Here is a 20,802-nt window from a genome sequence, read left to right on the forward strand (position 1 = left end):
TAATCCTGAACTACAATTATTAACAAATGAATAAATTCTAACTGTCGTTTGCATGAAATGAACAAGAAAAGAAACAAAAGCACTAAAAGGCTAAGCTGAAATTCGAATGAAAATTATACATGATGCAAAATCTGAAATCATTTCAAGCAAACTTTCTTTACCTAACTGTCTTCTTTCTTTATCATCTTCAGTCCTGTTACGACTCCGCCCCAAAACATCTGACCACACCCACTTTAGAATACAAACCAAATCCACATCAGCATTTCTAAAGAAACAGCTCATCCTCGCCGGGCGTTTGCATGCAGTGTGTGTGTGTGTGTGTACCTGTGTTTAAAATTCTAACAGTGTCACTCATGCTAATGCTAACTCCACTTCAGCAACTCCATACAAGCTGCTCGTCCCAGAGACTTCCTGAAGAAAGGGGGTTTTCTTTTTCATTATCATATTATAATAACTGCAGCTTCTGTGTATTTTCATTTCTTTATTGTCTTTCTGCTACCTCAATAACAACATTTCCTCACAAACATTAGCACACACACACACACACACACACACACTAAAAGCCTACCTTCCCCTGTCGAGAAGCTTGAGATGGTATATTCCGACACACACACACACTCTGAATGCAGACTGTGTTTCAGACGGTGTGTAGAGGAAGGAGTGAGTGTTGAGAAGACTCTCATACTGAACTACACACACACACACACACACACACACAAACAGAAGCAGGACGTGATCTCATCTATAAATTTATCAATCACACGTCGGCTAAAGTTTGAATTGTAGGAAATATTTCGGATGATCCCAATGTGCCAAAAAATGTAAATCATTTCAAAGGTCTACAAGGAAATTTTTATTCATTTATGTATTTATTCAGCGGAGGCTTTTATACACAGTGAAACTGAACTCTAGTCAGGTAAATGGTTTATGATTTGATTCTTTTTTCAGGGACAAATTAACGTAGAGGTTTTGCCGCATTCTTTTAAGAAACACGAAGCTGAATGATCTTAGTGGAAACTCTTAGAGAGAGGAGCAAGTCTTATCGCATCATAAATTCTAAGAGCCAATCATGTTACAGCATGCAAATGACATTAATTTCCTGTTCCTTTTTTTTTTTTAACTTAAAACTGCAATATATTAATAAATAGATAGAAATAAGTAAGAGCGCTATATGAAAGGGATGCCATGACTTTACACTAGATATCGGAATATTTCCAATATTTTTTTATACAATAATAATGTTGAAAATATAATTTTAACTCTTTAAAAACCCCATTCATTAGCGTACACATACATGGCTATTCAACTGTCAACATATCACAGTTACTTTTATTCTAAATATATAATCGGATTTGCATTTTTCATTATTTTTGAGATTCTTTACTGCATACAAATGAGAAAAACACACAATAAGTAGGAAGACAGGAATATTTATTATTTATGGAAGGTAGAATATGTGATGAAAAGCTGGAGAAGCAGATTTAAAATGTGTAAATAATGCTGCTGTGTAAGGAGTTGTATTGTACAAAAATGTCCCTTAATCCCTCGGTTTGTCCATGTTTAAAGGTGGGAGTGTTTCTGGAGTGTGTGTGAGTGTGCGTCTCTCTGCAGGGACACACAGCCAATTTCTGCTACATAATCGCCACGCCGAGTTCAGCCTTGTCCCAAAAGCGGAAGAGGATTATGGGTTGTTTCTCTAAATCTGTGGAGGAGTTTAAAGGAGAGGAAGGAAACAGGCGGATATTAAGACCCTGTGGACGTGTGTGTGGTGACGCGTTCACAGCTGGTCAAACATTTAAAAATAATGTTTTAGTGATGTAAATTTATTCCACAGCCGGTAAAATCATTATCAGTGTAGCATCTTTACCGAAGTGAGAGACTGCAAAGGCCTTAGTACTTTGTAAAAAAAATAATAAAAATAATTAATTAATTACATATTAAAAAATTACAGAGTCAATCTGAAAACTTTAGCTACACGGTGCAGTTTAGTTCGTATTTAGCCATATAGCTACAGTAAAAAAAAAAGAAAAAGAAACTTCAAAAACCAAACATGGTTGATCACACAGAGGCCATGCCTTGTGGGACTGACAGATACAAAGGCCACACCTCCTTCACTTTGACTGACAGATACAATGGCCACACCTCCTTCACTTTGACTGACAGATACAATGGCCACACCTCCTTCACTTTGACTGACAGATACAAAGGCCACACCTCCTTCACTTTGATTGACAGATACAATGGCCACACCTCCTTCACTTTGACTGACAGATACAAAGGCCACACCTCCTTAACTCTGACTGACAGATATAAAGGCCACACCTCCTTCACTCTGACTGACAGATGCAAAGGCAACAACTGCTTCACTTTGACTGACAGATGCACAGGCCATACCTCCTTCAGTTTGACTGACAGATACAAAGGCCACACCTCCTTCATCCTGACTGACAGATAAAAAGGCCACACCTCCTTCATGCTGACTGACAGATAGAAAGGCCACGCCTCCTTCACTTTGACTGACAGATAAAAAGGCCACACCTCCTTCACGCTGACTGACAGATACAAAGGCCACACCTCCTTCAACCAAACCCTGATTGATAGCTTTTTTTTCAGAACTTTGTCCCAGACTTGTTTAGGTATGTTCTCTAACTAACTCTGGGTTCTTTCAGGAACATGAAGAAATAATTTGAGATCGTTCAAAAGGGGGTGAATACTGAATTGAGAAGTTCAAAGGGGATGAATACTTATGCTACTTTTTTCCCCTAGTAATTATGGTGAAAATGGCATTAAATAATACTAGCTGGATTTACTGCAATTAAAAAATGGTGAAATAACAAGATTTATACTTAAGTCTGAACATATTGCAGGGCTCAAATTCTCAAAACACACACACACACACACACACACACACACACACCTCTCCTCTGACGTTTCTCTGACGACTGCCGCTTCATGTGGGCGTCAGAGCTACAAAAATAGTCACTTTTTGAGGTGTAAATATAAACTGAGCCTTTTTTGTTTTTATTAAGAGTTATGAAGCAAAAAGGCGTCTCGGCACATGATGATATGGGGAGCAATCGACTCGGCTCGGTTCGGCTGCATCATAGTAACCTCATCCATCTCTCAGCACTGCATTTATTATTCATCAGGCTTTCTCCGTCCCTCATGAAGAAATAGGTCAGGCCGTTTGGTTTGGAGAAGCTGTGATTTCTAGAGGTTCTGCAGCTCTACTGCTGTTCTCGGCATTAATCTGTGCGCTGATCGACACTTATCAGCTCACACCCACGCCTCATCTCTGGAGGCTTAGTTTTCTTCACTGCATGCAAAAACAGATATCCAGACTAGAGAGTTGAAGATTATAAAAATAAATCACCTGTTCTTTTTCCAGTCTTCAGACGTCCAGTTTGGGTGAGTCTGTGCCCATGATAGACTCAGATTCCTGTTCTTGGGTGACAGGAGTGGAACCCGATGTGGTCTTCTGCTGTTGTAGCTCATCCACCTCAAGGTTTGATGTGTTGTGCGTTGAGATGCTTTTCTGCGAAAGAGAAGAGTGCTTATAGACTTTCTGTCCGCTCAGAACAGTCTGGTATTCTCCTCTGATCTCTCTTATCAACAAGGCATTTCAGCCCGCAGACTCTCTGCACACAGGATGTTTTTTGTTTTTCGCACCACTCTATGTAAACTCTATTTTATGCATTGTGCTGCTGCCACCACATGATTGGCTGATTAGATAACTACATAAATGAGGTGTACAGGTGTTCATATTAAGGCCAAAAAAGTTAATCTAGTAAACATGAATCCAGTTATTAAAGCTATCATGTATCTAGGTCTGCTAGCTAACTGCTACTATACAAATGGCTAGTCTAACACTACTAGCTTTATATATATTTTTAACTAATACTTACCTGTTACATGTTATTTTCTGTCAGAGCTGCTTGTTGTTAAACCTTCCATGTTTAATGTGGGGGGAAATCTGTATCTGGTGTGGTAAAATTAGCAGCTAGCATATTGACCTACTTTAATTTTAACTATAGCTAGCATGTTTCTGATGCTAAATTCAATTAAGCATATACTAGCTATTATGCACAAAACATGACAGGGATGATCAGTAAGCATAAAACTATTAAAATCTGCTTTTTATTATACAGCATTGAGGACGTTTGAGTTGACAGCACCAATAATAAATTAACTAGTTTGTCCTAAAGCCATTATAGTGAATGTAGCTAGCTAGCTAGCTAGCTAAATTCAGCTAAGTGAGAACTAACTAACTAAGTGGACAACACATAAGGATTTTAAACTTACCATGTAGTTGATAAAATATATGAGGAAAGTATCTGGTATCTGGTGTGGTAATATCAGCAAACAGCATATTGGCCTACTTTAATTTTCAAATATAGCTAGCATGTATGGTAGCTTACTAGCTAGCTACCATTCAACTATATCCATATTAGTTGAACACTACAGCCTTGCTTCATCAAACTGTCCTCATTTGAACTGTTTTTAATTTTTATTTTGTCAGTGTTGTTCATTAAAACTTATCACATAATAGTGAGATGTTTTTCTGATGTTGATGTCTTTCTCAAGATATACAGTTATTCACTAAATTTAACTTGAGCAAGATACCGGTCTCAGTTGGTAGCAGCCACAAAAGCTAGCTCGTTTGTGCTAAAACCCACCATAGTGTACTGTATAACGCTAGCTGGATTTAGCAACCCAAGCAAGAACTAGCTAAAACAAAACATGAGAATGTTTAAATTATAGATGACTCTGCTAAGCATTTACCTATCAGAATGTGCTTTTAATGACAGCACCATCAAACCAATACTAGCTAGCATGTTTCTGACTAAATATCTCTGTGAGATGTGCATGGTTTTTCACCGAAATTAAAACAAAAAAGTGCCACAAAATTAAGCTAGCAAGCTTGTGCTAAAGTGACTAATGTGAGAATACAGCTAGGTGTAAAATAGTTCATCTAACTTGAATTAGTCTACGACTATTCACATCTGCTTTTCCATAGATTTGTTTGTTGTTGTTGTTATATTTTTGAGTATTTTTGTTGCAGGTTAAACCCTGGTGCATTTGCTTTATCGCAAACTAAAGATTTTACACAGAAAATTTTTTACATTCCCACATGTAATCATGAAACACAGGAAATAAAAGAGGCAAGACTAGAATAAAGACATTTTATCGAGCAGAAATCCTCACGTGTCAAAGAGAGATATAGAAAAAAAGCTGCTCTTGAAACTCAATCACACATTTATAACTGTACAAACACACACACTTATTATATCATAAAGGTAATATTTCGACATGCACACGGACATGAATGTAAACAAATACAGATTTTAGCATTCACACACTCGCTCTCTCCATCACACACACACACACACACACACACACACACACACACGCACACTCATTATAAACACCATCTTCTACGCCTGATCCTCAAAGAACACCTTGGCCATGGCGAGACCCACTTTGTTGACTTTCTTGTCCTTGGCGTCGGGGCCCATGTTAGAGCGAGCCAGTCGCTGCCAGTACGCCTCGGTCCGCCTCTGATACTCACTCACACTCTCGCAGGGCTTCACCGGGGGATGTTCATCCTCTGCAACACACAAGCGGGGACAGAGATGAGTGTTAAGGATCACACTTTTCATTCCTGTGGCTGTTTTACTGCATTTTGATGAGCCTCCAATGGATAAAACATCACGATAATTTAGTCGCATTTTCCAGAATTTGATTGGAACTTATCAGAAATGTCCATGGGTGGAGTCAAACGAAAACCTTAAAAGAGTGACATAAATTAGAGAACAGTATGTGTATGTACTGTATCTGTCAATGTTCTGCTGGTCCACTGTTCTCAGTAGCCCCTTCTAATGCTCACTGCAAAATAAAAAATAAAAAATGACAGTTTTCATTTGGCTCACATTCATATAACTAAGTGAGCTCGACGCCGACATTAACAGTGAAAATCTCATAGCCATATGTCCCCTATCCCCTATCCCATCCATCCAACATGTAAGGAATAAACAACTCTGTGTTGTCATATTGGTAAAACAGAACGCTTATAGTGATCATGTGATGAGATATTATGTACGAGTTTTATGTAAACACCACCACGTGTGAAACGATCCGACTACATGCACTGACTTCTTTACACACCGAGGAGCCGGAGAATCTGTGGTGTTTACTGTGTTTCACCGGACAAACTAATTGTCTGACTTTTCTACAAATTAAGAAACATTCATGAGGCTCATTAACGCCACCTGCTGGACAGAGTCCCTGGAAATCTTTTTTTTTTTTTTTTTTTTTTAATAGTCTGCTTTTTCCTTGACTTCGTTTTACACAAATACTCCACAAAATCAATTGAAACGTTAATAAACTAGGCCCAGTTGTTCAGAAGTAATCTGATCGGATTTTGGCTATCGGATTGGATATCTTGTACTCTTATGTCTTGTTTGTTTTTTTCCTCCCTTTTTCTCAACTCTTACCACCTTCATTATCACTCTCCTCCTCCTCGTCCTCCTCAGAGGACTCTTCCTCCTCGTCCTCATCCTCGGCTGCTTTACCCTCCTCGTCCTCATCGCCGTCTTCGGACTCTGATTCTTCTAACCACTCCTGAGTTTCTGTAACCACAGCAGGACTTTTGAATAAATTTTGTATACTTCCTCCACATAGACTGAAATATTGAACAAGATAATTGACATTCTTTGACACAATAAACGAGTTTCATGTACATTACATAGCACTCGTTAATTTTTTGGAGGCGGAGCTGGAGCATGTAGCTGTATTTAGCAATTAGTTCCTCAAAATATTCACGCTAGCATAAAATTAAATAGCTAGTAGACAACGTTGTTAGCTATCTTCATAACGTCGCTAATATGAATGGTCTTTGCTGAGTTACTCAGTGTAGGAAACGTACTATGAATATAAACTTTTTTTTAACTATGTAGAAATTCACAAATTAAAATAAAAACTTGAGCAAACGATCTGGTTTAATGTGATCTTGCTAGTTAATAGCTAGTCAGGTTTCTGTGGCTGAATTTCAAATAGCGTTCATTCTATTCCACCCTATGTAGTGAGCATATATACGGTAGTGGATACGAAGTTATTTGGGACTTGGTGCAATTCTTAAATGATTTCTGTGTGAACAGGAGCTTAAAATAAACTCCTGTTTATGTAAGAAACATAAAAAGTGTCGTGACAGTAAAACGATAATATTTCAGATATATTTATCTACCCACAGTAAACTGTACGATACATGATGTTTTTGCTTCTCGGCTAGTTACATAGGTCACGCATCCAATAATAATTCTCTTATTTATGTAATCTTACATAAACACAAAGCGAGCTGGCTTTGTTGGTGGTGCCTGTGGGAGTTTTATTTCTCAGGGCAGAATGGACTGTGATTGGTCCAATGAAGTGGAGAAGGGGCGGGACTTAGCATGTAATTTGCCATAATGTTGTGCTCTTAATTGTGTTTTTAACATTTAGGAATTTCACATTTCTGAAAAACGTGTGTTTTTCTTCTTCAGATTCGGGATTGTGTCCTATTTAGAAGCCCCAAAAGATTGAATATCCCACCAAACCTAGCGATATGAACGTAAACGTCATATTGCCAATATGATCATATATTATTGATATCGTGATAAATGATGTTGCGATATATTTTTAACTTTTTTTTTAACGTGATGTATGACTTTTATATCACGATGTATATTGTGTATCCTAGAAATGCCTTCGACAATATGATATTTTTGTCGTACCGCCCCACCCCTGTGTAAACTTCTGTAAAAGCTATTGTTGACGTACTGGGGTCCATCTCCACCAGCACCTCCCACTGCTCCATCTTGTGCAGGTCGAGGCAGTACAGGTCGTTCAGAGTGAACTGGCGATCTCCCACCTCGAACATGCCTCCGTATAAATACAGCTTCCCGTGTTTTACCGCCGCCATGGCGCTCGACCTCGGGCACGGTTCCACCGACGGAGCGGCCGCACCTTCTCCCTCCTCTTCCTCCTCCTCTTCTTCCTCGCTCTCCTGGGCCGTGGGAATCGCCTGCTTTATGGTCATCACCGTTCCGTCCTCGGCGACGATCTCCTTCACGATTTCCGTCGGCTGTCCCGCCGCTTCACCGCTCCCCTGCTTCGTTTCGTTCTCCTGTCCTCCATCTTCTCCTGCTTTCTTCCCCCGCCGGCGCTTTTTCTTCTCAGACTTGCTCCCCTGTAGTTCACACACAACGAGTATTATGCAAGTGATAAAGGCCCTCAAAGAGGGATGTGATGTCCGATTATTAAAAGTAAAAAAAATAAAACGGGGGCTTGTGAGCAGAGCGCTGCAGGACGTTTTGTACCTTGAGCTGTCCCGGGAACCAGCGGTTCTTGTTGATGTCGTACAGGTAAAGGTCGTTAAAGAAATCTCCCTCCAGTGTCTCCTCGTCTTCCTCGTCACACACTCCACCGAAGAGGATCGCTCGTCCCGCCGGCCCCACAGCCAGAGAGAAACCCGAGCGAGGAGGAGGCTTCACACCCGACGGGCTCACGCGACTCCACGACCACTTCTCTACATACCAACACACGGGTATTATTATTTATCTTTATCATCATCATCATCATAATTCATTATTATAACTTAATTTCATTAATTATATATGTTCTATAACTAATGGATATAATGTAACTAATGTATAACAATCTATCAGTAATTACTATTAATATTCATTACTTATTATTATTATTATTATTAACTACTATTACTATTCATGCGAACTGCTCTATAAACGTGTTTATAAACACTGTCAGTATTCATTATATCAATAATAACTGTTCAGTAAACACTGCATCTGGATTAATTACATATTAATTATAACTATTATTATAATTCTAACTGTTATTACTGTAATTTATAACCGTTATATAAACACTGCCTTGGTCAGTCTCATCAGTACTTTTAGTTTAGTTTATATTTACAGAGACACAGAGGGTTTCAGCTTAGTAAAATCTTAAAAATGTATAATTAAGATCCGGATTACGAGCGGACGTTACTTTGCTCGTCTTTAATCCGGATTACGAGCGGACGTTACTTTGCTCGTCTTTAATCCGGATTACGAGCGGACGTTACTTTGCTCGTCTTTAATCCGGATTACGAGCGGACGTTACTTTGCTCGCCTTTAATCCGGATTACGAGCGGACGTTACTTTACTCGCCTTTAATCCGGATTACGAGCGGACGTTACTTTACTCGCCTTTAATCCGGATTACGAGCGGACGTTACTTTACTCGCCTTTAATCCGGATTACGAGCGGACGTTACTTTGCTCGTCTTTAATCCGGATTACGAGCGGACGTTACTTTACTCGCCTTTAATCCGGATTACGAGCGGACGTTACTTTACTCGCCTTTAATCCGGATTACGAGCGGACGTTACTTTACTCGCCTTTAATCCGGATTACGAGCGGACGTTACCTTGCTCGTCTTTGCCCTCTTTCTTCAGCAGGAACATGTCTGAATGGATGGTCCCTTTATCCACGTCCTTCTTGGCTCTCTGGTGAAAGTGAAATGTTTACCTTCAGCACTTGCTTCATGTCCTGTTTCATTCTTTTCCTCACTAGCAGCGTTTGCTATAGTTTTTGTATCTACGTTGTAGATTACCATCACGACATCGCATTTATTATCGGCCATCAGTACGAGCGATGTTCATAAGCTTCATATATTCCCAAATTGTTCTTTCTGTTTCACATGAAAACATTTTCTTACAAATTACAAATTCTTACATTTTCTTATAAATCACCTTGCATTAAATTAAACCATAAAACACGTACAGATTTGGAGTAGCCTCCGTAGATGATGACCCCGGTGCCATCGGGTGTGGCAGTCATCTGGCAGGCGGAGCGTGGCGAGGGGGCGGAGCCAGACGGGGCCAACCGGGACCAGGTGAAGGTGTCCAGGTTAAACGAGTGAACATCGTTGTAGTAGATATAATCCCTAAACACATGTGCACAGAGACTGGTTATGAGACTTCAGAGGTTTAAACAGCTCATGAACAGCTCATGAACAGCTAAGAGAATTCAAAACAGTAAAACGTGTCACGATTCGGTTTTAATTCTCACGTTTTTAGATGTGATTCTAAAAACAATTCTTTATGCGACTTGACGTTTCTCAATTTTAATTTGTATTATTTATTAATTATGATTATTTACTGTACTAACAGCTCATAAAATGATCTTTATATACAAACACCAAGCCTAAAGTATTCCCATCGAGGCTGTGCGCTGAGTTTTACCGAATTTGCGTGAAATTAAGGGTTAAATTTTTCCCCCAATTTTAAACCAGAGTGCATCGTGGCCTACAAACATGGCCGCCGAGGACTACAATGCCCATCCATCACGAACTCTTTCATGTTCACCGTCATTCTGATTGCGCACACCTGGACATCGCCTGACTTCTGCCCGTTTGTTGACCCTGACCCTGCTTCTTGTTTGGGATTTGTTCGCTTATTTAGAAATAAAGAAACAACCTGTAACTGCTAACGTTTCTGCAGCCTCAAGGCACTTCACGAGGAATTTAAGTATGTTTTCTACCTTGCACTCTCGTGGAATCCTCCAAACACAAGCAGCTGCTTTTTGCACAGCACCATGCGATGCCCGCTTCTGCCAGAGGGGGCGCCAGGAGCCCTGAACACAACATGAACGCAGTGATCAATAAGACCTGCACTTTGACATAAATCAATAAAAACAGCATTCGGATTTATTCGTTAATTAATCAACCGAGAGTTTATTTATTAAAAAAAACTCGCAACAGGTGTGTGGTTTAGAACGTTTCAAAACATGCAGATCAAAATGTTTTTAGCAAGTTGTCTGTAAGCTGACGTAAAAAATGACGACAGCTCCGAAAACCGTCTGTGATTACGTGGAAAGTTACGTGACGGAATATTTTTTAATAAACAACGGGGGAATAAATAAACCCGTCAGCCGCTAGGATGTTCTAGATTCACCGTGTTATGAAACCACATTTAACAGCGTTTTAATTTTAAAATGCTCTCAAATGTTCCTAATTTTTTGCTCACTTTGCCTGAGGGGGTGAATCTGAGTGGAGCTACAATCAGTTTGATGTATTCTAGTGTAATATATTTATATCGTCTTGGTGCGCAGTGTGTTAATATTTGTCTTTCTCTTAATGTATAAGGTGTAAAGTGTTTGTATGTCTTGTTATGTTGGTAGTTAGTGAGTGTAGACAAGATCCTACATAAAAGAACAAAAAAGGATTATTACAAATCTAATAAACGATGCCCGAAAGGAGACGCAGTAATTAGGGGAGGAAAGCTGAAGGGAACTTGTTTATCACATGGTGAAAGTGTGAATAAATCACCAGGAGGGGGCGCTGTGTCCGACACCAATCACACACGATGCTCAAGAACATTTAAAAGGAGCAAACGATCTGCGTGCGGCCTTGATGACCGTGCTCACGTGTGCTATGTGGGTCAGTTAGAACTCTGTGTGTGTGTGTGTTGCTCATTCTTACTTGATCTGTTCCCAGGTGTTTGTGTTGAGGTGAAGAACCCACAGGTCTTTGTAGTGATAGAACTGTTCTCCATTAGGGGACGCAAACTCACCTCCAAACACCCACAACTGACCCCCAGCTTGGGGCACCACCACCGCCTACACGCACACACACACACACACGGAGAAAACACAAACTTAAAAAGTACGGCTTCACCTCTGACTGTTACAAAGCGCTGACACTGGAGACTCCTTCCATAAATGTTTAAAAAAGTACCTGATGAGCGCAGCGGCGCGGAGGAGGGTTCGGGATGTCGGATTTCACCCACGAGTTCTTCTTTATGTTGTAGAAGAAGAGGTCATTGTACAGGTAGGTCTGAGGGAGGAAAAAAGAAGGAAAAAAAGAGGAGGAGTCAAAGAAAGTTTTTGACTCCTCTCCTGTGACAGCGACAGTTTCTTATCCTGTATTTGACCTTTTTCCCGTTGAAGTATTCTCCGCCAAACAGAATCAGCTCGTCCTTTTCAGGATGCGCGCTCAGAGACGCGTTCAGCCTGAACACAGGACACGGGACAGAGGACGGATCACACGTCATCAATCTTACAGTCACATCACACATGTTCCTGCATGGGGAGAACTTGTTTTTTTTAGCGTGTACCTAGGAGACGGAGGAGGACACGTGCTCTCCACAACCTGCGTTTTCTTCGCGTCCAGTAACTGAAACTCGGCGATGAGGGCCTCGAGATCCTCCTGATCCAAAACACACAGGAAATTGAGTTTCTAGTTTAAGAAATTTCTAGAGTAAAAAAAAAAAACCCATACATTTACAGAAGAAGGGAGAAATTTGTGAAATGCATACAAGTTTAAAAGTGCATCGTTTCACACACTTTATAAAACTCTGAATTCGTGATGGAGTGCTTTCGAGGAATTCATTTCAGTACACAGATTGATCAACGTGTGAAAATTGTTGCTTTTTATTTTTAATAAACAGAGGAGCTGAAAATCTTACTGGAACATGTGAATTAGTGTTGAATGAGTGCTACAGGCGAGTGTTATCGCATCATAAAACAGAACAGCCAATCGTACTCCTGTATGCAAATACAGCTTACTAGAAGGAGGGGCGGAATGTCATTTGCAAATTTAGCTCATCTAAATATCTTAAGATATTTTTCTTTTCATTTAGTGAACTCAATTTACATGAACAGTAAGTGTTAAAACATCACAATAATAGCTTCTAAAGGTGTTTGTTTATTTCATAGTAAGCATAGAAATGTGTGTGTGTCTCTTATTGTGAATAACGTTTTTCATTTGTATTTATAATTACCCAGTTTTCGCTGAAAATAATAAAGTAAATCCCGGGGTTTTCCCCCTTTTTTGTCTAAAGCAGTGCTGGAGAACTGAAAGTTAGCTAATAGGCTAACACATGCAGCTAAATAAAGCTTTAGCATTTAGCAATAACACACCCACCTCTTCTTTCTTTGATCTCTTTGAGACCTTTTTCTCCATTTTGGCTGCCGTCTTTTCTGCACCTTTTACCTTCTTGTCTTTCTTGCCCTTTTTACCCATTTTTTTAAAAATTTTTAAACAGATAATAATTCGCAGCCAAACTCCAAATATCCTCCACGTGGGACTTTTAAAAGGACTACTTCCGGAAGCCGAAGCGTCTTCTTCGGTGGTGGTGGTTCTTCTTCTTTGTGTTGATCGCGAACTGGACTCGTATTCCGCTATGACAGATCAATTTTAAAAAGAACATCAAGTAAATACATACCTATGAAGTTTAAATCAATTTTAAACACTTAAAATTGTTAAAATACAGCGATGAAATGTGTAAAGATTCGACCAGAAAGCGAGAAACACCATAAAGCATTATTTCTGCGATTGTTTTTCCCCATACATAATGTAGTTGCAGTGCCACCTAGTGGACTGGAGATGCTGCCGTTATAAACGGATGCTAATCTAACTGTCATATTAGCATTTAACATTATATATATATATATATATATATATATATATATATATATATATATATATATATATATATATATATATATATATATATATATATAATCCCTTACTTTATGAAGTGATATGATTTAATATGTGCTGGATGTAAGCATTATTAATTAGTTGGCAACGTTTTATGGCACAGTCCACTTCTTTAGATTCCACAGCAATAGCCAATATTATTGCCAAAGTACACACACAAGATCCCTCACACACTTGGGGATTGTGGAATGAAAAAAGATGTAGGATGTGTGCATGTGTTTAATATTTACAAAGAGCATTCCTGTCAAGTTCACCTCATTATTGTCAGAAGGATCATCTCTGCTTTAAAAATATATATATATATATATATATATATATATATATATATATATATATATATATATATATATATAGGGGAAATTGAGCCAGGTTTCATAGGTCTCTTGTTAACATTATTTTTTTTTAAACAATATTGTTCCACTTTTAGTAAAACTGACAAAACGGCACATAAGGATTAATAGCATGAAACAAAGAGAAGATTTCGCTTTCCGCATACGATCCTGAATGGTGTAATTGTAAAGTTATATAATCACATCAATACATGAGCGAACTGCATGATTTATTACCAGAAACTTTAGTGCGATGTGAGAAAAGGGAAGAAAATTGCCCACGCTCACAGGGTGGGAGGGACATACTCACTCTCTCCTGTCAATCACAGTAAAAATAGACAATCGTGGGCATTTGTGAGTTCATTTACGCAGAACAAATTAGACAGCATTTTCAATATGAGTGTGTTATGGTGCCGTGCGATGCACTATTAGCCGCAGATCAAAAAGATGTGGTTGGCTGGTTTTACATGTCACAGAGGAAATACGTTTTCGCCTTCACCCTCTATGGCTGGTAGTTGTTGTGTGATGGGGAGAGTTGGCTGGTGGGTGAGAATTGGTAGGTAGATGACCAATTTGTGGAGTAAATTACTGGAATAAAGTTGGCTTGACGTTGAACGTTCGATATTCGCAGATATGCGGAAATTAAGGGACCGTCTCTAAAGTTACATACGAAACAAACCAATGATAATTACTAATAGTTCTAATGTGTATGGATTGATATGCAGTACAGGTAAACATTTCAGCTGTAATTTAAGAACTCATCTAAAACAATGACAACAAAAGAAGTTATTAAAAAAAACGCTTCAAAATAACCTTTCCAGAAACGATTTCTTTGTATATTCTAACAGACATATGACATTTTATTACATCATGGGTTATTGTGTGAAGATTCACTGGAAATCTAATGGTTTTATAACCTTAGCGTTTCAAAGAGTTTTCACACTATCTGTTGTTACCCAGATGAGGATGGGTTCCCTTCTGAGTCGGGTTCCTCTCAAGGTTTCTTCCTCTTAAAACATCTTAGGGAGTTTTTCCTTGCCACCGTCGCCACTCAGTGGCTTGCTCAGTTGGGATAAATTCGCACCTTTAATATCTGTATACCATGTTGATATTTCTGTAAAGCTGCTTTGAGACAATGTCTATTGTAAAAAGCGCTATACAAATAAAATTGAATTGAATTGAATTGAAAAGAGGGAAGAAAACAACAAGTCGGAAAAGTCAAACAATCGGCAAACTTTATTATCATTATATTTATGTATAAAATAACACAATCATAAATAACAATTGCTATCTTAGCATTTTTGTTGCTGGTGATAATGGGGATAATGAAGGAACGCCTGTAAAAAGCTACCTTGCTTTATATGTTAGCGTCTTTTGCGCTCGACTATAAGCTGTACAGCAGCGTTTACCGTGGAAATGATGATAGATAGAGCAGTTACTATGTTCTAGATAATCGTGACGATAGATCTCCAGCAGATGTTTGGATAACCTGGAGTGGAGGATGTGGTGAGGTGTGGGGATTGCGTGTAGATGTACAGGAGGTGGAGGAAAAAAAAAACGATCTGCCTTTAGGTAAACATTTCTATGAAATGAGGCAGTAAAACCCTGAAATAATCAGAATAGATTTATGAGAGAAGAGAAGATCTGCATCCATCTGTTGAGAACATGAAGATGAATCGTGTGGTTTTGGTCCTGGGCTTCGTCCTGATCATGGCGCTCGACTCAGACGCTAAGCGTGAGTTTATTACACCCTTTTTTTTGTGTAGTTGTACAGCATTAACAATATATAAAGTATAACTAAATATACACAGTAGATATCTACATTCACTTGGTGTTTTTTCACCCATTTAGGTCATTTTGGAGGTTTAAAATGAGTACCTGTACCTTAGTATTGCTCTGTAGCAATATTAGTAGTAATAGTAATCGGTTCATTACTGAAACTAAAGAACTGAATGAATAATGTTTGTGTGACTTTAATGCAGAATCATTTCACTGCGATTGATTGACTCGCTGTTTGACTAAAAGAGTTTGTCTCTCTCTTTGTCTCTCAGCTGATGCTGTCGCACCGCCTAAGGATTGCTGCTTTAAGTTTTTCCCCGGCAAAATTCTTCCCCAAACAATCCTGGAGGTTAAAAAGATCGACTCACGCTGCCCACAGCAAGGCTTCGTGTGAGTATCTGACAATTAAATTCACTTCTCAGTGAGATGAGATGAGAGCAGACGAGAGAGTATTGACGTGTGTGTGTGTGTGTGTGTGTGTGTGTGGGTTTATGCGTGTGTTTCAGTGTTACTACTCATGAGTTCCACAGCGTGTGTGTCCGTAAGCTCGAAGTCACCGAATAAGCTCCAGTACGCATTAACGCTGCAACTGAGACGCAACACGTACGCACCGTTCATGATGATGGTCGTGGATGTTATTGATGCTTAACGCAATGCAGATTCAAATAAAGTCATAACGCATCGCTGTGTGAATCGTATGATTTATTCACCGAAACACGACTGTGATGTGAAAAAGGAGAAAATATTTCTTTCCTCCGTGTGTTAGGCTGCACTGTGATTCTGAAAGTAACGTAATATGGACCGACGGTAACGTCTTATCGATCTCACACTCCACTCTCCCCTTACTCCCGAACAAAACCCCGAGATACTTAAACGACTCTGTTTGAGGCAGTATCTCATTTCCAACCTGAAGCGAACAACCCACCCGTGTCCAGCTGAGAACCGTGGTCTCAGATTTGGAAGTGCTCGATGAAACGAACAGGACCGCCTCATCTGCAAATGACAAACATGTGATCCTGATGTCACCAAACCGGACTCTCTCCGTGCCTAGATGTTCTGGCCATGAAAGTCATGGATTGGTGACAAAGGGTGGAGGCCTGATGGAACCCAACAAGTCTGACCTGACGATGGTTATACGGACCAGACTCTCGTACCGGTCGTACACGGACCTAATGACCCGTAATAACAGGTCGGGTACACCCCAAACGCCCTACGCACCCTCCACAGGATCCCACGACGGACACAGTCATATGCCTTTCCCGAGTCCACAAAACACATAATACAAGTTGAGATGAATGAAGGAATGAATAAAAACATCCAGTGTAATAAAATGTGCTTCAAAATGCACTTAAAAGGCAAAGTTTTCATTTCATTAAAGATATTCCTTTGAAAACAAATACCAGGCGTCGATGAAATACCGAGCGAAAATGTGAAAATATTGATTATAATGATTTACCAAGCGAGATATAATGGAATTTTACAACTTAAAGTGATGTCAAAATACATACATATATATATAATATATATTTAATCACCCCTCACATTGTATATGCGTGCTGAGTGAATCGGCTGATTGTTAAACTTTATTAAATGCACGAACGTGTTATCTAGGATGAGCGTGATAATTATATCTATCAGTTATTATCTTCTAGATAAACTGTCGAGCCTGACTAGAGGAAGTGGTGAGTTGAGAGGATGTGTGTAGATGTACAGGGGGTGGTGGAAACTGGACTCGATTGGCTTATAATGAACCGATACCCCCCAACTCAAGACAATTTGATGTTGCATATAAGAACACACACACACACACACAGAGAGAGACCTGCTGAGAACATGAAGATGAATCGTGTGGTTTTGGTCCTGGGCTTCGTCCTGATCATGGCGCTCTACTCAGACGCTCAGCGTGAGTTTATTATATACTTTTTAATGTGTCGTTAACATTAGTTGTATATGTAGTTTAGATAAATATACAATATATATCACACACACACACACACACACACACGTTTATAGTTCTATTTGGTATTTATTAGGTATTACCTCATGTACAGTACATTTAAAGTGACTTATATAGGATACGGACTTGATAAATGACTACTCAGTGTATATACTGTAACGCGACTATGATTAAAGTTGTCCTACATGTGATATAAAACATAAAACACGTGTACAACTCAGTTCATCTGAGTTTTCTGTAAGAATTTGAATTGTATTAGTATTAATTAATGGTAAAATATGAGCAATACATCGTTAAAAAGAAGACTACTACTAATACTAATACTAATAATTATTATTATGATGATTATTATTATTAATAATAGTAGTAGTAGTAAGATGACATCAAAACGTGTGTCATTACCTGAAGATCTGAAGGCTGAATAATTTTTGTATGATATTTTATGCACATTTATTTTATCATTAGTTTCTATTTGATGGAAATACCTCATCTGTCTCACTCAGCTCTTGCTCCTACACATCCTGAGAGTTGCTGTTTCAACTTTTTCTCTGGCAAAATTCCTCCCGAAAAGATCCTGAAGGTTCAAAAGACAAGCTCGGACTGTCGCGAACAAGGTTTCATGTGAGTATCTGATCATTTTATTAGATGATTTAATTTATGTAAAAAAAAAGGTTTCATTTATTTTTAATGCGATGACAGTAGATAAGATCGTATCGATGTGTGTTTTTTTCAGTGTTACTACGCGTAACCACCCTGGTCTGTGTGTTGAAGAAGACCCGGCTATTAAGCAATAGGCTGCCGCAACTGAGATGCAACACACACACACACACACACCTGAATAAACTTCAAAACTTCAGCCATTTATTCACCACGTTCAACTTTGATGAAGCGTTTATTATGATGCTTAATGATGTTACTGTTGCTTAATGCAGTGTCTATTCAAATAAAGTTATAATCGCACCACTGCGTGATTTTATTAACAGAAACTTTAATGCGATGTGAGAAAATGCCTGAAAATAAAACCAGAGAATTTAAGAGAAAATCATTCTTTCATCAAGAATAAGTTTTAAGCTGAGATCGTCTGGACGATGCTACAGCCGGGAGACAAGGGAGTAAAACTGACTGCGCTCTCTGGGTGGGCGGGGCGTGCTCTCTGGGTGGGCGGGGCATACTCTGTCTATTTTATACCTTCGAGTCCTTTACCGTCAAGCATATTTCAAAACTTACTTCTTAGTCGTTTGTCCAATTCCTCTTAACCAGCTGATCCCAAGGTAATATATAGTAATATGTATAGGTATATAAAGGTAATGTATATGCTCTCGTTCTTCCTGGAAGATCCTCTGAACCTCAGTCAGATTGGACAGGGATCGAACAGCTGTCTTCGGCTCTCTACACAGATGTTCTATGGGGTTCAGGTGTGGGCTTTGGCTGGGCCAGTGAAATGTGTCCTGAAGCCGCTCCAGCATTGTCGAAGCTGTATGTTCTGAGTCGTTGTCGTGTTGAAAGGTGAACCTTCTCTTCAGTCTGAGGTTGTGTGCAAACAAGAGCAGGTTTTCTTCAATAATCTCTCTGTGTTTTGCCGTATTTATCCATTCTGACAAGTCTCCTTGTCCCTGCTGCTGGAAAGTGCCCCCAAAGCACAGTGCTGCCACCACCATGCTTCACTATATGCTTGGTTTTAGCCAGTTGATGAGCATTACGTGGTTTTTCTGTGAAATCTCACTCAACAGAGTCTTTTAAGTGACTGCCATATTCCTTTTACTCATGAGTGGCTGACTTTTTGATTTTTAATACATTTAATATATACATTTTAATTCTTTTTGTTTCTTTGTTTAAAGGCCTGTCATGGTTTTACTACACTATAGTTTTACTATATTTTCCACACAGCGTGGTCAGGAAGTCCTGAATGAAACAGGAACTGAGATACACACGTGCACACACTCAAATGCACACTGTTTACTCATTTCATATCCTTATCATCATCATCATCATAATCATAATCACACCACTGAGCGAATTACATGATTTATGATCGTTAAAATTCAGAAATGATATCTAACGGACACATGAGCAATGTCTGAAAATGAGCACATGTTGGCGAAAAATCATCCATTTTAAAAAGGTATAATTTTTTTTTTAATACAGTGGCATATCTTGATAATAGATCTATATGTAGATATATGAGTCTGCCTTGTGCACGATGCGCCCTGGGATAGGCTCCAGGTTTCCCCGTGACCCTGAAAAGGATAAAGCGGAATAGAAGATGGATGGATGTAGATATATGTATTCATGTCTATACATATCTACATTCATTGGGTATATTATCACCCATTGAGGTCATTACTCTCCACAAAGTGTTTGTTCATCAGTGGAAAGGGCCACCATTAAGTCGATATTATTTTCTGGGGTGAAAAAATTCACCTTTCACCAAATGAGCTGAAGTCAGTAATTTTACAACTACAAAGTGACTCATATAGCAATTATACTTCATAGAATACTTACAAATACATACAAAATACTACTCAGCATAATATATTTTACACCAGCTCTAACAGGACTCGTATTTTGAAACGTCTTTATCCGGAACTTTCGCCTCCTGAGGTTAAGTAGAAGGGTTGCCACGTCCGTGATTTCCACGCACAATGAGGGTAGATTTGCATGTATGCAGTTCTGTACATCTACGTATAAATATTGAGTTGCTGTCTTCTGCAAGGCGAATGGGTAAGGGGGTTTTAAGCTGTACAGTAAATGTGTTACGCTATTACAGTGCTTTTCAAAGTGGGGACCGCCAGGGGGAGCCCGGGGGCCTGAAAATTTAGTGTGAAAAATAAATTCTCACTCTCAGACAACCACACACACACACACACAATCAATTCCTAATGTAATGTAATGTAAAGATGCAAGATGTAATTATTTATAAAAAGGGGGATATAGATTCAGAAGTCTGCATTTTTAATGTGTTGAAAAAGGGGGGCCTCGGTCAAATGTTAATGCCACTTGGGGGGCCTTTCCCTGGAAAAGTTTGGGAACCCCTGTGCTATTATACATGTATGTATTCTGGGTGTGATTAAAATGAAGTGAATATAGAACAATAAATGTTTCTGACCTTGACAGAAAAAGTATATTTACCACTATCTGATAAATGTTTTATACCACTGCTGAATTTATTTTCAAATCTGATTGGTCAGAAAATTGGT

The 20,802-nt window shown here is 39.1% G+C and overlaps 2 protein-coding genes across 3 annotated transcripts; one reads left to right on the forward strand and one right to left on the reverse strand.

The window, feature by feature from the left end:
- Positions 1–5,169: 5,169 nt before the first annotated feature.
- klhdc4 (kelch domain containing 4) lies at positions 5,170–13,300 on the reverse strand. 2 transcript variants are annotated; one of them, XM_053631613.1, is made up of 12 exons: positions 12,962–13,300; positions 12,153–12,244; positions 11,970–12,048; positions 11,774–11,872; positions 11,519–11,655; positions 10,579–10,671; positions 9,820–9,982; positions 9,464–9,542; positions 8,355–8,563; positions 7,816–8,224; positions 6,498–6,629; positions 5,170–5,608 (listed from the first exon to the last, which is right to left on the reverse strand). In XM_053631613.1, the coding sequence occupies exons 1-12, from the start codon at positions 13,058–13,060 to the stop codon at positions 5,436–5,438; spliced, it is 1,764 nt and encodes a 587-aa protein (XP_053487588.1). In that variant the 5' UTR covers positions 13,061–13,300; the 3' UTR covers positions 5,170–5,435. The 2 variants fall into 2 exon arrangements, with proteins under 2 accessions (XP_053487588.1, XP_053487587.1); XM_053631612.1 differs by having other exon boundaries at positions 6,495–6,629; positions 12,962–13,298.
- A 1,881-nt stretch (positions 13,301–15,181) lies between these two features.
- LOC128611071 (C-C motif chemokine 14-like) lies at positions 15,182–16,320 on the forward strand. The gene is made up of 3 exons (XM_053630318.1): positions 15,182–15,604; positions 15,921–16,038; positions 16,155–16,320. Exons 1-3 carry the CDS (start codon positions 15,535–15,537, stop codon positions 16,210–16,212), a joined length of 246 nt encoding a protein of 81 aa, XP_053486293.1. The 5' UTR covers positions 15,182–15,534; the 3' UTR covers positions 16,213–16,320.
- The last annotated feature ends 4,482 nt before the right edge of the window (positions 16,321–20,802 follow it).

The sequence above is a fragment of the Ictalurus furcatus genome, chromosome 8, assembly GCF_023375685.1.
Source record: "Ictalurus furcatus strain D&B chromosome 8, Billie_1.0, whole genome shotgun sequence".
NCBI lineage: Eukaryota > Metazoa > Chordata > Actinopteri > Siluriformes > Ictaluridae > Ictalurus > Ictalurus furcatus.

Coding starts and splice junctions, on each gene's coding strand:
- klhdc4 (XM_053631612.1), bottom strand. CDS start 13,060: ATGGGTAAAAAGGGCAAGAAAGACAAGAAGGTAAAAGGTGCAGAAAAG. Junction 8,564..9,463: donor AGAGGGCAAAGACGAGCAAG/GTAACGTCCGCT, acceptor GTTGGTATGTAG/AGAAGTGGTCGTGGAGTCGC. Junction 6,630..7,815: donor GCTGGTGGAGATGGACCCCA/GTACGTCAACAA, acceptor CTGTGGTTACAG/AAACTCAGGAGTGGTTAGAA.
- LOC128611071 (XM_053630318.1), top strand. CDS start 15,535: ATGAAGATGAATCGTGTGGTTTTGGTCCTGGGCTTCGTCCTGATCATG. Junction 15,605..15,920: donor GCTCGACTCAGACGCTAAGC/GTGAGTTTATTA, acceptor TTTGTCTCTCAG/CTGATGCTGTCGCACCGCCT. Junction 16,039..16,154: donor TGCCCACAGCAAGGCTTCGT/GTGAGTATCTGA, acceptor CGTGTGTTTCAG/TGTTACTACTCATGAGTTCC.